The sequence below is a fragment of the Myxocyprinus asiaticus genome, chromosome 37, assembly GCF_019703515.2.
Source record: "Myxocyprinus asiaticus isolate MX2 ecotype Aquarium Trade chromosome 37, UBuf_Myxa_2, whole genome shotgun sequence".
In the NCBI taxonomy this organism is placed as follows: Eukaryota; Metazoa; Chordata; class Actinopteri; order Cypriniformes; family Catostomidae; genus Myxocyprinus; species Myxocyprinus asiaticus.
The window spans coordinates 28,958,449-28,974,921 of record NC_059380.1 but is presented as its reverse complement, the minus strand read 5'-3'; the positions used below and the strand labels follow the sequence as shown (position 1 = coordinate 28,974,921).

The 16,473-nt window shown below is 38.4% G+C and overlaps 1 protein-coding gene across 2 annotated transcripts in view; it reads left to right on the top strand.

The window, feature by feature from the left end:
• nr1d4b (nuclear receptor subfamily 1, group D, member 4b) overlaps positions 1 to 2,057 on the top strand; it is a 32,904-nt gene extending 30,847 nt beyond the window's left edge. For both annotated transcript variants that reach the window (XM_051676624.1, XM_051676623.1), the window contains exon 8: positions 980 to 2,057. In XM_051676624.1, the coding sequence (XP_051532584.1) occupies positions 980 to 1,176 (197 nt within the window). In that variant the 3' untranslated portion in view covers positions 1,177 to 2,057. The remainder of the gene's footprint in view (positions 1 to 979) is intronic.
• Positions 2,058 to 16,473: the final 14,416 nt, after the last annotated feature.

Genomic DNA, 16,473 nt, shown 5'->3' with positions numbered 1-16,473 from the left:
TTCTGAATTCATGGAGCTAATGCACTAACATGCTATGTGCGGCTATAATATGCGCAGATTACACTATGTTTCTACACACGAGTGAAGCAGCATTTAAAACTAAAGAGTGAATGGGCACTTAAGAGTATTTGAGCAGATTTTATTCCTTAAACAAAAAAAATCGCATGAAATGGCCTTGAAAAATGTGTCTATGCAAACGATCGTACAGATGTAGGTAAATTTGCACCAGCTCACTTATAACTCTACACAATAGTGTTCATGACTGATATTAACTGACTGAAGGGGAATTAGCTGTCAACCTCAAAGTAGGTGGAGCTCCAGTTCACACCAACTGATGAGTGAGGTGTTTAGCAGCCGGTAAAGAAGCTTTACTGAAAGTTTGCCCTGGCAAACACCTTCGTTTTGGCCAGATTTTGTTCTAAATTATGTCACACCCATTCGTTGGTAACACTTTACAAAAAGGTTCCATTTGTTAACATTAGTTAACAACATTAACATGAAATAACTAACATTGAACAATACTTATTAAGCATTTAATAATCTTAGATAATGTTACATTCAACATATACTAATACATTTTTAAAATCACAATTTGTATTAGTTAACATTAGTTAATGAACTATGAACTAACAATGAACAACTGCATTTTTTTTAACTAACATTAACAAAGATTAATACATGATGAAACAAATATATTGTTAATTTTTTGTTCATGATACCTAATGCATTTACTAATGTTAACAAATGGAACCTTATTGTAAAGTGTTACCCATTCATTCTTCGATTTTGTAGGAAGTATGTAGTGGCCTTTAGAAGGTAGCTGCCTGTGAAGACAGTAGACAGCAAGGTAGCTCATTAGAGTTTGGAACAGAGCTATACTGTATTGTGTTTACATAGTAGTTTTCCAACAGCATTTGTACACATTGAGACAATTTCCCTGTTACTCATCTCTATATCTCTCTCTCTTTCTGTCTGTCAGATCGTTCAGGTATATCAGACGTGGGAGCCGTAGAGCAGCTTCAGGAGGATTTGATTGGTTCCCTTTGGTCTCTCATCACTCGCCGAAGACCAGAGGACAGCTCACTGTTCCCCAAACTCCTGCTGCATTTACCTGACCTCCGCATCCTCAACAACCAGCACTCAGAGAAACTCCTTGCCTTCCATATCGACCCCTGAGAAGAGAAAGAGACAATTACCAGATCTTCAGTCTACACCATGATAATAAAGGGTCGTTATATGGTTCAGGGTGCTCCATCACAAGAAAAAAAAACATTAGTTTTTTTTTTTTTTTTTCAATATAAGATATGAAGTGCAGATATCGCACACCTTTTTTTTTGTTTTGTTTTGTTTTTTTTCAGAGGACAATTGAAGAAATAACAAGGTGATGGCTGTTTTTATTTCCAGAATTGATCTGGGATCACAATGTAAGATCAGTCTCAGTATGAGCTTCGGGACATTATAAAGACTTTTCTCTCTAGATGCTATGCATTTATCTTCATATCTTTCAACACATTGTTCAACCTTTAAAAAAAAAAAATCTCATTTTACATCATAAGCTTTTAAGTTCAAAGAAACATTATGCATATCTCTTTTATGGAGCTTAATGGATATATATATATATATATATATATATATATATATATATATATATATATCATGTAACTGGCAGTCAAAACTCCAACCCTATTGTAAAACAAACATGTTTTATAGTGGGAATGTCTGATAATTTCTTATAATTGTACAATATTGCATTTTTCTTGTGTGGTATTACCTTGACAGTCATTTTGTAACAAGGATACACTGCGTAATGAGAAACAGAGACTTAATTTCTTGTATTTGAAGTGCTAATGTTATTTACAATGGCTCTGCATGGATATAGTTCTCTTACCCTTTGCAATTCTGAATTTAGGATTGGCAAGATGGCATAGTAGAAAAGTGGACTCTAAAATGTTTGCCAATTCTGCAGTAATTCTGCAGTAATTCTATTGTTTGACATTCATCTAAATGTACAGTATATTTGGTAAATGTATTATGTTTATTGTTACGTTTTCCACAAAGATGACATATTATGTGATATTAAAACTTATTAAGACTTTAAAACGTTTGCAAGGCATTTGGCTCAAGATTTATTTAAATAATTTCTCAGAAACAGAAGACATTTCTTTGCACACGGAATGCTGATGGTGCAAAATGGTATCCTAGCAACAGGCAGTAGAATCTGTATGTGCACTGATGTATATGATACTTGCCCAGAAATGATTTCACCATCATTTCAGTTTGGCTCCAAGAATCCTTATAAAGATTTAATTACTAAAAATAATACTGATTAATTACTAATCAGCCATTTTACAATTACAGTATATTTTACAGAATAATCAATTTTGTCTCTCAGTGCATAGAATAATTAATTAAACATATTGTGTGGTTCAGTATCATGCATGGAAAGAATATGAGGAAGAATAGAACTGTGTAAATTTAGTAATCATCCTTTAGGCATTTAAATGCACAATCTTGGAATTTCTGGCATGAGAGCAAAAATATGCTTTGGTACCAAACATTGATTTGTGTGAAATATACAACATACAGGATTGGGGGATGATTTAAACATATGATGAATGCTTTCACAGACATTATCAGTAGAACTAACAAATCTTAAAGTGGAAGAAAGAAAGAAAAAGACAGAAAGCTGTCAGATGGGGCTGTATCTAGAAGTTAATCCCCCGGCAGTCTTGCGAGAGTCTCAATTGGTCTGTTAGTAAGGCTGGGCTTAGGGTTAGATTTAGATTTAGTGGTAGGGTTATGTGTAGGAGTAGGTGTAGGGTTTCCTAAAGGCCTTTTCAGACCAGAGGTGACACGATAATGAGAGACAAATCATAGACAAATGGCCTATATACACATTAAAAATTAGGCAAATGGTCAGCATTCAGTCAATTTTACACCTGCACAGTAAGTGGCACAACACAGCTTTCAGCTGATCTGCCCTCCACCTGTCAGGGATGAGAAGAAGAACTACTTGACATATTTAGTAAAATAACCATGGAATCACAATACAACAAGTTTTCTTGCGAGCTGATCGAAAAAATAAAACTGATTTCTCTTCAAGCTCCCGCATATGAACACTTTCACAAACTTTTTAAATTCACATGCAGGACAAGTTGACTGGCATTATGAACATGTACACCACTGTCTGATGCCTGTTTCACATCACAAGTGTGAGCAAGGCATATGTGAAGCAACAGCACAACTACAGCAGAAGACTCATGAGGGCTTTCACACTGGAAGCATTTTTTATTTTGTTTTTTTTTTACAGCGAAATCTTATTTACATGATGCTGGTGGAACCTAATGTGCTCTTGTAGAATTATTTTAATTAGTTGCAGCCAACACAGTAAACTCTGATCCTTACAAGCATTATTATTTCCGTGGAAAAAATTGGTTTGTACATGAGTGGGAGGGGGACAGTGATGAGCCAAGTAATCACGTCCTGTGTTCACTCGGTTTGGATCAGTCACTCAGCTTTATTGTCAGAAATAAGTTATTATATACAACCATTACATAGTGATATCTCTTTGTTTAAATATCAGCCAAAACTTTAAGTGTTGGATACTTTCTTCATAAGAATAAGGACACACTTCCAAAGAAAAAAATGTACCTCACCATCTGCACCAAGCTGAAGCAACTGCACCCACGCTTTTTTCATGGTCAATAAATCCTTATAAAAAGTAATTTGAGGGTCATGTAGCACTTTTTTTTTTTTTCACAAAAAGTCTTGTGTCATCCATCATCAATACAAGAGTAAGGTAAGTTCTGAAATTACCAACCACATGGGCTGTCACATGCTTTTGTTTACATTTGGAAACACACTTGGCTGTGTACAGTACATGGGTATTGCTGTTAACCCTGTAGAACTGCTCTCTATCTAATAATATACAACAAGCAGTTTTAGTTTATTTGTTGGAGCCTATAAATTGTAGTATACTGTAGTTTTAAATGATAAAAAAAAATACTTTTGCTTAAGCAGTATAATTCACATAATTTCATTTTGTTTTTGTGTAATTTTACTTCTGACAATAGTTTGTTTTTCCCACATGCTCTAATTCATGAAAGAAATACACTAGTCTACAAATATATGCTAATTATTTGCAATTTCTACCTTTTCATGTCAAATCATATTCAATTTGTCCATTTACAGTGTACTGTCACTTTATTTCAGTGTGAGCAGGGCTGCAAAAATAGACTCTGCATTCTATTGTGAGGAACGTGGAAATAGAGACTCCAGCCACTATTGTTAAATGCATTTCCTAATGCTAAATGTAGATATTCTAAGATTGTTATTCATGTCGGCAATAACGATGTCTGGCTTCGCCAGTTGTAGATCACTAAAGATAATGTTAAAAAGGTGTGTGAATTTGCAAAAACAGTGTCAGACACTTTAATATGCTCTGGCCCCCTCCCTGCTCGTATATACACTAGCGGCAAAAAGTTTTGGAATAACGTACAGATGTTGCTGTTTCAGAAGGAAATTGGTACTTAATTCATCAAAGTGGCATTCAACTGATTACAAAGTATAGTCAGGACATTACTGATGTAAATAACAGCACCATCACTATTTGAAAAAATTCATTTTTGATCAAATCTAGACAGGCCCCATCTCCAGCACCCATCACTCCAACACCTTATCCTTGAATAATCATGCTAAATTGCTAATTTGGTACTAGAAAATCACTTGCCATTATATCAAACACAGTTGAAAGCTATTTGGTTCGTTAAATGAAGCTTAACATTGCCTTTGTGTATGCAATAGACTGGCATGTCTTAAGGTCAATATTAGGTCAAAAATGGCAAAAAAGAAACAGCTTTCTCTAGAAACTCATCAGTCAATCATTGTTTTGAGGAATGAAGGCCATATAATGCTTGAAATTGCCAAAGAACTGAAGATTTCATACAAAGGCATACACTACAGTCTTCAAAGACAAAGGACAACTGGCTCTAACAAGGACAGAAAGTGATGTGGAAGGCCAGTTGTACAACTAACAAGAGGATAAGTATATCAGAGTCTCTAGTGTTAAAATAGATGCTTCATATTTCCTCAGCTGACAGCTTCATTGAATTCTACCTGCTCAACACCAGTTTCATGTACAACAGTAAAGAGAAGACTCGGGTACAGGCCTTATGGGAAGAATTGCAAAGAAAAAGCCACTTTTGAAACAGAAAACAAAAATGTTAGAGTGGGCAAAGAAACATACATAGGACAACAGATAATTAGAAAAGAGTGTTATGGATCTTAACCCCATTGAGCATTTGTGGGATCAGCTAGACTGTGAGGTGCGTGAGAAGTGCTCGGTAAGACAGCCACATCTATGGCAAGTGCTACAGGAAGCGTGAATCTGGACAAACTGACAGCTAGAATGCCAAGGATCTGCAAAGCTCTCATTGCTACATGTTGAGGATTATTTTGATGAGAACTCTTTTAAGTAGTTTAAGAAGTTCTGACATTTTTTTTTTTTCAAATTGTAATAGTAATTTTTCACGTTATTAATGTCCTGACTATACATTGTGATCAGCTGAATGCCACTGTCATAATTCACTGTTGTTTGCCTTGTGTTTCTCCCCTGTCAGCTGTTCCTCCCGTACTACAATTCCCATAATTCCCTGCCCTCATCACTGCCAGCTGTCCTTGATTGTCCTCACCTGTGTTTCATTAACTTATTAGTCTTTTTGTATATAATGCCCTGATTTCTGTTCAGTCCTTGTCAGTCATTATGTGTTTTGACCTCCTGTTCTTTGACCCATTCCCATCATTGATGTTTTCTCTGTTTCTGTGTTTTTCCCATCGTGGATGTTTCTTTTGTTCCTGTGTTTACCCCGTTAATCTGTACTTTGTTTATTTGATTAAATAATGTTTTGCTGCATTTAGATCCTGCTCTCGTGACTTCCTTCCAATATGTTACAGAACAACTGACCACAAAAAATTAATCTAGCAGCATCTCTTAGACAATTGTGCCAGGCAAATTTACCCATTAGGGAGTACTCACTTCACTTCACTTCTGCGCCATAGCCTGCCTCACAGGTTGGAAAGATTCCGACCTCAAATCCATATATCGGATTGGACTAATGTTTCACCAGAGGAGGGAACTGCCTGAGGAGAGTAACCTCACTTGGAAGGAATATGTGAGGAACGAGCCAATGCCCACACCTGCCACGGCTAATGAGTCAGCGCCCACGCCTGCCACAGCCAATGAGCTAGAAGTTCCATCCGTCCCAGAGCCAGCATTGCCAACTTTGGCCTCCCGGACAAGGAGTCTTCCATTTCCAAGTCTCAGCCATGTTTGTGACCACAGAGGTCATCTCCAAGTCTCTGCCCATGTTCATGACCACAGAGGTTGTCTCCGAGTCTCTGCCCATGTACACAACCACGGAGGTCTTTTCCAAGTCTCAGCCCATGTTCACGACCACAGAGGTCATCTCCGAGTCTTGTTGTGGAAAAATGTTGAAGATTCTTTCCCTCTTTGCAAGAAAACTCTGAGTCAGGGGTTCCAGATGCCAAAGGTAATAGTTTGAGCAACCAATAAACCTGAGAAGGCCAGCTGTCCGTTCTGGCCTCACTGTTCCACACTTCCAGCTTTTATACACTTCTGCTATCTCTTCTGAGTCCATAAATCGCTCAACCTGATTATCTCCAACCAATGGACTTGCATCTTACATCATTTCAGCTCGCCACCATTATTTCTTAGACCATCTGACTTCTTTCTAATGGTGGAAACCTAGCAACTTATCTAATTTTTAAAAAGAACATTTATTTTTAGAAGGTGTACATTTCAAACAAACAAAATAATGTAATAACAACACAATTAGACTCTTGTCATTAACCATAATGAGCTTCCCACTTAATGACTATACTGCACATCATGAGTGTCTGTTTTTGCTCTGTATGTTGGCTGAGCATGTTCCACACGTGCTTCTCTCATTACAATTAGTTATGTCACATGTACATAGCTCCATCTTATATAATGCTTGTTAATACTTCTATTTCTATGATTAATATTGAAAATATACCATATATATCCCCACTTTGAGACTTTCTCACAGTCTCACCTCTATTGCCCTTTCCCAGAGTGCAACCTCACAAGTCAGTCTCCTTCATTCTTGCCAAGTGACCAATATAAGTCACACATTCCTCTACCAATGACTGCTCTTATGAGACTGTACTCCAAAGGAGAAATAAGACCAAACATCTCCCTCCATATTTGACTAGGAGGAAGTAAAAGATCTTATCTATCTAGCTAAATTCTTTCTTGGGGGTTACCTTAATCAAAAACAATCAGCTTTGTGTATAAAAGCATGTGCATGCAATCTTAGCCATGCGTTGTGTAGAATTGTAGGGCCTTGGCCCACTCAAAATGGCAGCAGAGACCGCATGGCCCTTTGTTCTATAATCAAAGGAGAGACATTGAACTCAGTTTCCCAGGATCCTTCACAAATTCACAACTGGATGCGAAGTCCCACCCATGGACCCAGTCTCAAACGCCATTGGTCGAAAGCGGCCTAAGACCGATGACGTCATCTTGTCAATAAAACCAGCGGACAGATGAAGTTCGGCCTCTCTGTGCTAAGCTCTGCCTGGCTGTTAAGGGACATCTGTACTGTGCACGTACTGAAGGAGTTTTCCCTCCGTTTTGGACTGAGAACAAAGAGACCACGTTTTTCTAACCTCACCATTTAGCCAAGGTAGAGTAAGATTAACTTAGCTTTGTTCAAGTCTTATAGTATACTTATAACAACCGGTTCAGTTTCACTGTAAAGCAACAGTGAACTTATTTTGAAAAACGGAAAGGCGACCAGTTTCCCTTCTCCCTCTTTTTCAGGACCATCCAGACTGTTTCTCCTGACCGCTCAATGCAACAGGAATTCCAATGGACAACCCTACTGAAATCACACAGGATTTCCCAAGTAAGGCTTGATATCTGGGCAGATTTAGTTTAGAAACTGTGATTTTTCTTGTGAAACTAAATCGTATTTTTGATTCTAAATGCTGATGTTTTGAGTATATTTGTATGTTAAACTCTGCTCGCTGTTTCGAGTTGGGAGATTTGTATTTAGTTTTCTTTTGGGGTTACGTTTGTTTTGTTGAGTGATCTGAATTAGTAATTCAGTCCCGCTGTTATGAGCGGTTACTCTTAATTAAACTGCATGCACTTTTCCTCTCTCTCTCGCTCTCATTCTCTCTCTCTCTCACTGATATTCATTGAGTGAGCAGCGCCGCGGTTTATGTTCGACTCAGACTGGTGAACCAAATTCTCCCGCCTGTTTTGTCAGTTCCTTTGTGTGTCCACTCATTTCCACCCTCACGTGGTATCAGCTCCATTTTGGATCTAACCCTCCATTTTTAACCTGATCCTCCATTTTGATTCCTTTGTTACCGCATCTGGACACACACACACACACTAGCATATAGCTCCACTGTTAGTTTAGGATTTCCTTGATTTATTTTTGGATTATATTCAGATAGTATTGGCTGTGTTCACTATTGCTTGATTATAATAAATCTTGTTATATTACAATAAGTACTCCTGTTTTTTTTTGTTTGAATATTGTGTTGAAGCCAACCTCTGCCATGTGAAGAACTCCCAAATTACCTCAGAGTACTGTTATTTTATTGGTGTTAGAAACTAACTGTAACTAGATTACTATTAGATTTGTATAGCAATGATTTAACTAGTTTTTCCCCTTTTTGATTATTTTGATTAACAATTAAGATACTCAACCTACAGGGTAGATTTTGTTTTGTGAGACTCAATCAGTAACTTGCTATCATTTTTCTCTTTTCAAAGAGTGGTGCCCCGAGAATAGAATTTAATGAGTTAAATTCTATTTAATTATTATTTAATTATTTAATTATTCCATAATTAATAACAATTAATTATTGATTATTTCTGATAGTAAAACAGATTTAAACAACCAGTAGCACCTACAGATTACATCAGTGATTACACTCATTTTAGTAGATTAACACACTTCAGTGATTAAACAATATTAGTAGATTACTCAGAATGATGGTACGTCCCACGGTGCCAGAGGAGCTCACAGAGATTCCCGGTAGCCTGGAGCGCTATCTGGTGGTGTTGGAGTTGACAACGGGTTTTTAAACAACCAGTAGATTCTTACTCTTGCTGCTAAGCACTGAGGTGCCCGTCGATCCTTTCTTATTTTCCTCTTGGCACTTTAATGTGTCTCAGTGTTTATCAAAACTTATACATGTATATGTTTCAGTGTAAAGTAATTTACTCAATCATTATACATTCTAAAATAATTCAAACTCTACTTGATTAAAAATTAAACATTATAATTAAAAGAAATTATAACTGAACTTAAAGAGTAAAATTAAAATAGTAAATGAATAATAACTTCAGGAGGGGGTATATGCCAAAATAACAAACATAACACCCTCTATCTTCCTGCCTACTCTATTCAGTCTAGAGTTCTACCTAATTTTATGATAAAAGAAAATACAGTGAATATGCTGACTCCCTCTTACAGTAGGGAAGTAGTAAGGCCGGGAGGTCCTCCTTATTTGGTAGCTCCGTGGCTGCTGGTTCGTGGACGCTGCGCGACTCCCCCTAGATGATTTTTGCCGACGCACAGCGCTACTCCACATCGACTGGTGGGTCCCCCGAAGACGAACAGAGGTGTCCCCGAGCGGCTGCGCCCCACAGTGGCCGCGCTACGAGCAAGTATTTACTTGCAGTTCTGCAGCCGACTGCTGGGTCGCCACCATGTTCCTCCGCAGGCTTACTGCAGTGGGCTCCCTCTCCATTCAAATAAACCACAGGTGGGCTCTTTTTGGGGGAAGGTGGGGGCTAACCACGAAAATCCTATAGGCCCAAATGCCCACTATATTGCATCACTTCCTCCTCGAGGTGCCAAGGACTGCCCCCACGGAGCCACTAAACGCCCCCTTACCAGCTATTTTGGGGAAAAAGCCCACAGAAGCAAGCCTTTGATTGGCCAACAGTGGGGGCGTGTCAGGGAGGGGGCGGGGCTGACCAAGAACACACTATTTGTCCACCTTCCCACTATATTACAAGACTTTGTCCCTGGGGGACCACGGACCCCTGGAGTGTATCCAGTAGGGGACGGGGCTGGCCACAAAACAACTATTTGTCCATTTACCCACTAAATTGAACAACTTTCTCATTGTTGTCTGAGGACCCTCTCTGTGTGTCCGGGAGGCAGTGGGTCTGTCCAAGGACAAATTATTGGTCCCCTTTGACCACATTAAAATATTTATGACTTGCAAGTGGGTGCAGTAGCAATTTAATTCACTTGTGATGCGATGGTGGTAGATCTAATCACTGACAATTATGAAACAGCCTACAGAGAGGAGGTGACACTCTGTCACCACCAACATACTAAATGTCCATTTCCAATTTATTGTATTGGTCTATTACCCCTGTGTCCACCAACATAATAAATGTCCATTTCCAATTTATTGTATTGGTCTATTACCCCTGTGTCCATCAATATACTAAAGGTTCATTTCCAATTTATTATATTGGTCTATTACCCCTGTGTCCACCAACATACTAAAGGTCCATTTTCAATTTATTGTATTGGTATATTGTGTCCACCAACATATTAAATATCCATTTCCAATTTATTGTATTGATGTATTTACTCTAAGTCCATCAACATACTAAAGGTCCATTTCCAATTTATTATATTGGTCTATTACCCCTGTGTCCACCAACATACTAAATGACCATTTCCAATTAATTGTATTGGTCTATTGTGTACACCAACATAATACATTTCCATTTCCAATTTATTGTATTGGTCTATTACCCTAAGTCCACCAACATACTAAATGTCCATTTTCAGTTTATTGTATTGGTGTAATAACCCTAGTCCACCAACATACTAAATGTCCATTTTCAATTTATTGTATAGGTCTATTACCCCTAAGTCCACCAATATACTAAATGTCCATTTCCAAATTATTTTATAGGTGTATTAACCCTGAGACACAATATTTGACTTTGTCCTCTCAAAATTCACACCAAAGATAGAGGAGACTGAGATGAGCACAGAAGTACCAGTTTCAACTTCCTAGCTAAACCCAGAGCTGAGAAATGCAGATCCCATGTACAATTTATCCAATTCAAAATTTTAGGTGGTTCGTGGACAGTCAAATTCTGAGGTTTTGAAGGTTGTATCTTATTCAGGGGGCATCATAGAGTCATCTAAATGTGATTTTGAGTCATACATTTTATCCTGGTGTTATAAAAATGATGTCCACCAAATACCTATATAAGCCCATTAGATAGTTTGTAAGTGGGATGGCCCACGGGCAATTTATTTGCATTGCCTGAAATAGACACTTGGTGGACATCTGGTTTTAATAAGTGGGATAGGTTAATTCACTAAATATCACATTTAGGTGACTGTATGTCACCCCTTGAACAATATACACCCTTCAAAACCTCAAAATTTGACTGTCCTGTGTTTGCAGGAAGTGCCCACATGCAATTTATTTGAATGGTGAAAAATACATGGTTCGTGGCCATCATTTTGAAAGCTTTTCTTGTTATTTGCATGCAATATTATCAATAAAACATCAAGTATGTAGGTGCTACTGGTTGTTTAAATCAGTTTTACTATCAGAAATAATAATTAATTGTTATTAATTATGGAATAATCAAATAACAATTAAATAACTAAATTAGTAATTAAATAGAATTTAACTCATCAAAATCTATTCTCCAGAAATAATCAATAATTAATTGTTATTAATTATGGAATAATCAAATAACAATCAAATAATTAAATAGTAATTAAACAGAATTTAACTCATTAAACTCTATTCTCGGGGCACCACTCTTTGAAAAGAGAAAAATGATAGCAAGTTACTGATTGAATCTCATAAAACTAAATCTACCCTGTTGGTTGAGTATCTTAATTGTTAATCAAAATAATCAAAAAGGGGAAAAACTAGTTAAATTATTGGTATACAAATCTAATAGTAATCTAGTTACAGTTAGTTTCTAACACCAATAAAATAACAGTACTCTGAGGTAACTTGGGAGTTCTTCGTGTGGCAGAGGTTGGCTTCAACACAATATTCAAACAAAAACAAACAGGAGTACTTATTATAATATAACAAGATTTATTATAATCAAGCAGTAGTGAACACAGCCAATACTATCTGAATATAATCCAAAAATAAAATCAAGGATATCCTAAGCTAACAGTGGAGCTATATGCTAGTGTGCGTGTGTGTGTGTGTGTGTGTGTGTGTGTGTGTGTGTGTGTGTTTGTGTCCAGATGTGGTAACAAAGGAATCAATATGGAGGATCAGGTTCAAAATGGAGGGTTAAATCCAAAATGGAGCTGATACCACGTGAGGGTGGAAATGAGCGGACACACAAAGGAACTGACGAAACAGGCGGGAGGATTTGGTTCACCAGCCTGAGTCGAACACAAACCGCGGCGCCGCTCACTCAATGAATATCAGTGAGAGAGAGAGAATGAGAGTGAGGAAAAATGCATGCAGTTTAGTTAAGGGTAACCGCTCGTAACAGCGGGACTGAATTACTAGTTCAAATCACTCAACAAAACAAAAATAACCCCAAAAGAAACTAAAATAAATCTCACAACTCGAAGCAGCGAGCAGAGTTTAACATACAAATATACTCAAAACATCAGCATTTAGAATCAAAAATACGATTTAGTTTCACAAGAAAAAAAATCACAGTTTCTAAACTAAATCTGCCCAGATATCAAGCCTTACTTGGGAAATCCTGTGTGATTTCAGTAGGGTTGTCCATTGGAATTCCTGTTGCATTGAGCGGTCAGGAGAAATGGTCTGGATGGTTCCTTGTCTTACGCTCGTCAGCGAAAAGACGTGTCTCTGCTTTATTCTTCGGATCCAGCGATGGAAAAGAATGCAGAAAGTAGTCAAGATTGAATGAAAAAGAGGGAGAAGGGAAACTGGTCGCCTTTCCGTTTTTCAAAATAAATTCACTGTTGCTTTACAGTGAAACTGAACCGGTTGATATAAGTATACTATAAGACTTGAACAAAGCTGTTAATCTTACTCTACCGTGGCCAAATGGTGAGGTTAGAAAAACGTGGTCTCTTTGTTCTCAGTCCAAACAGAGGGAAAACTCCTTCAGTACATGCACAGTACAGATGTCCCTTAACAGCCAGGCAGAGCTTAGCACAGAGAGGCCAAACTTCATCAGTCCGCTGGTTTTGTTGACAAGATGACGTCATCGGTCGTAGGCCGCTCGACCAATGGCGTTTGGGACTGGGTCCATAGGCGGGACTTCGCATCCAGTTGTGAATTTGTGAAGGATCCTGGGAAACTGAGTTCAATGTCTCTCCTTTGATCATAGAACAAAGGGCCATGCGGTCTCTGCTGCCATTTTAAGTGGGTCAAGGCCCTACAAGTATATCACTCAAAATAATCAATGGAACCCATTTATGCAACTTACAATTCAAAATAATGTATATTTAGCCAAAAAATTACTGTCCACGAACAATTTATTTTTCAACATTCAAATAAATTGTACGTGGGCACTTCCTGTGTGACCTGGTTAAAATAACCTTAAATTTGATGCTAAGACCTAGGGGCTTCGCATACTTCATCTTTGTGCTCTCATAAACAACATATTAAAAATCCGTGTCTCTCATCGATTGGGAAAAATATTAAGGAAAAATAACATTTTAGGTGCACAAGTCAGCTAATTAAGCATTTAACGAATTCATTCAGACTGCAAACTTTGCACACTTATTAATAGGGGCCCCTAAGAAGCTCTAGATTTCAAATTGTAGTCATTTGGAGCTTTCTGAGGGGTGTCCACGAAACACCTATAGAAATGAATGGAATAAATTGCTCGTGGGATTCACCCTGGCAGCGTGCTCAGAGGTCCGACAGACCCCAAATTTCACACGCTGACACGTCGAGTGCCCCTTATCGACATACTAAGGGGACTAAAGCCTAGGATGAAAAACAATATTTTTCATTATTTTCAATAGATCTCCTTGCTTTTCATAGGAATCAATGAGACAGCCTGCCCTGTAGGCCCTTGTGCATCAGTACATTCATCAAAGACTTTAATACTTAGCAAGCACCTACGGCCTCCAAATTCTACAACCTGATTTGGGGGCCCCCTGACATTCAGGGATCTGAAATTTCAGGGTGCTTTGGCCTTCGGAACTCCCTTTTCTAGACAGCCCACTTGACCATTAAAGCAATGCAATTACATAGGTGTTTCGTGGACCACCTTAAATTAGGTGCTAAGACCTGAGGGCTTCGAATGCTTCATCATAGGGCCCTTAGAAACAACATATTAAAAAGCCATGTCCCTCAGAGTTTGGGAAGTACTTTAAAAAAATCAAGTAAAATATTATAGAAAAATAACTGTCACTTCTCATTTGTAAGTCAGCCAATTAAGCACTTAAAGTCATTCAGACTTCAAACTTTGCACACTCACTAAGGGGCCCCTAAGAAGCTATAGATTTCATTTATAGGAGTCATTTGGAGCTTTCTGAAGGGTGTCCACGAAACACCTATAGAAATTAATGGTATAAATTGCTTGTGGGATGAGCCCTGGCAATGTGCCCAGAGGTTCTAGAGACCCCAAATTTCACATAGTGACCCCTCATGGGTCTCTTGAAGACATACTAAGAGTGCTAAGGATTTCGGTGACGTTTTGGTCGAATGTCAGAAAACACCTTTAAATTACTCTGGGAGGGCACAGCGGGCCCCCACCGTGTGCCCCATGAGGAAATGGATTAAAAAATGTAACAAAAAATAATAATACATAATAATTTGTGTCAGGAACGCATAAAAACACACTTAGAGGGGGCATGTGGGATGCCTGGGCGCTGCCCGGCATGAATTAGGGCGATGTATGGCATCAGGGGGCACACTGGGGGCAAAGGCATGCCAAAGTGGTATTTAGTGGGTAAGGGGACAAATAGTGGTTCTGTGGACTGAAGGAAGACTATGATGAAGACTAGTGGGTAAGGGGGACACAGGAAGTGAGTTCGTGGACAAAAGGAAGCCCATTTAGAAGAATAGTGGGTAAGGGGTCGTAGGAAGTGAGTTCGTGGACAACAGGAAGCCCATTTAGAAGAATAGTGGGTAAGGGGTCACAGGAAGTGAGTTCATGGACAACAGGAAGCCCATGATGAAGACTATGATGAAGACTAGTGTTAATGTGGACAAAAAGAGGCTCTGTGGATGCTGTTTACATTACTAAATGCCCCATGGGCAGTAGGTGGCTAGTGGGCACTCCCCGAAGTGACCATGACAACTCAAGAGCGCCCCTAGAGGTGTCCATATGGCGAGATAAGGGGAAAATTGAAACTTACCCCAAAGTAATGGGGAAGTGACATATGGCCCCCAAGCTGGTGGGCAAGTGGGTGTCCACATAAGGGGTACGATCCATCGCACCAACTATGGGTCCAATGACAATTTAAATGAATAGGGCTTGATCCCTCGAACCACCTAACTTCACTTACTTGCGAGGTTGCACTCTGGGTAAGGGCAATAGAGGTGAGACTTTTAATAAGTCTCAAAGAAGGGAATATATAGTATATTTTTATATATTATAGTATATTTGTATATATCAAATATAGAAAAAGTACTTAGTTAATCATTCAATTAATAATTGAATTAATATGTATGCAATATGCAGTGATCTAAAATGACAATGTTTAATCAATGTACTACGAATAACTGCATTATCAATGTTATTCAATATGTTACATATTTAATCATTCTTTTATTGATTTAATACTCTGATTTACTCTGATGCAGTTTGAAACTATGGAAAACAGCTTAGCTTGCAATCTCTTTCTGTGTAAGGCCTTTCTGGGTCAAGGGAAAATGAGTTGTGATACAGACAGTGAGAGACCTTGGGAAACAGGAGAAGGGATACAGGTGTCAAGCAAATGAGTAGGGATTTTTTATTTAAACTTTGTATGACCCAAAGGGAGGTGCGTATGGGGATATTAAAAGGAAAATATAATGAGCAGAGCTGGTGCTGATAATGCCAATGTCACCAAAAAAGGCATTGAGATGAAACAGCAAGGTGACCAGCTGGAAGGGAGACGGTGATGACGAAACTAGGGGGGCATAATTTGATTTTATTGGATGAAGGGACCATCACTCAAAGAGAGAGGGTGGAACAGAAGCTGTATAAAGGATGCATGATTCTGAAGTGTAATTTCAGATGCTAGGTGGTCAACTGGCATCTCGGCTTTGTTGCTTTGTTCAAGTCTAATCTTTGATATCTGGAACCCCTGGACTTTGAGAGTTTTCTTGCTAAGAGGGAAAGAGACTCCAATATTCCATAACACCCTCAGGTCAGCCAATTAAACAGCACCCTCCTACTTCAATTAACTTCTCCAGGTCTATGTCCCAACTTGCTGTCTGTTGTCAATGAACGAGCGGCACATGGTGGTC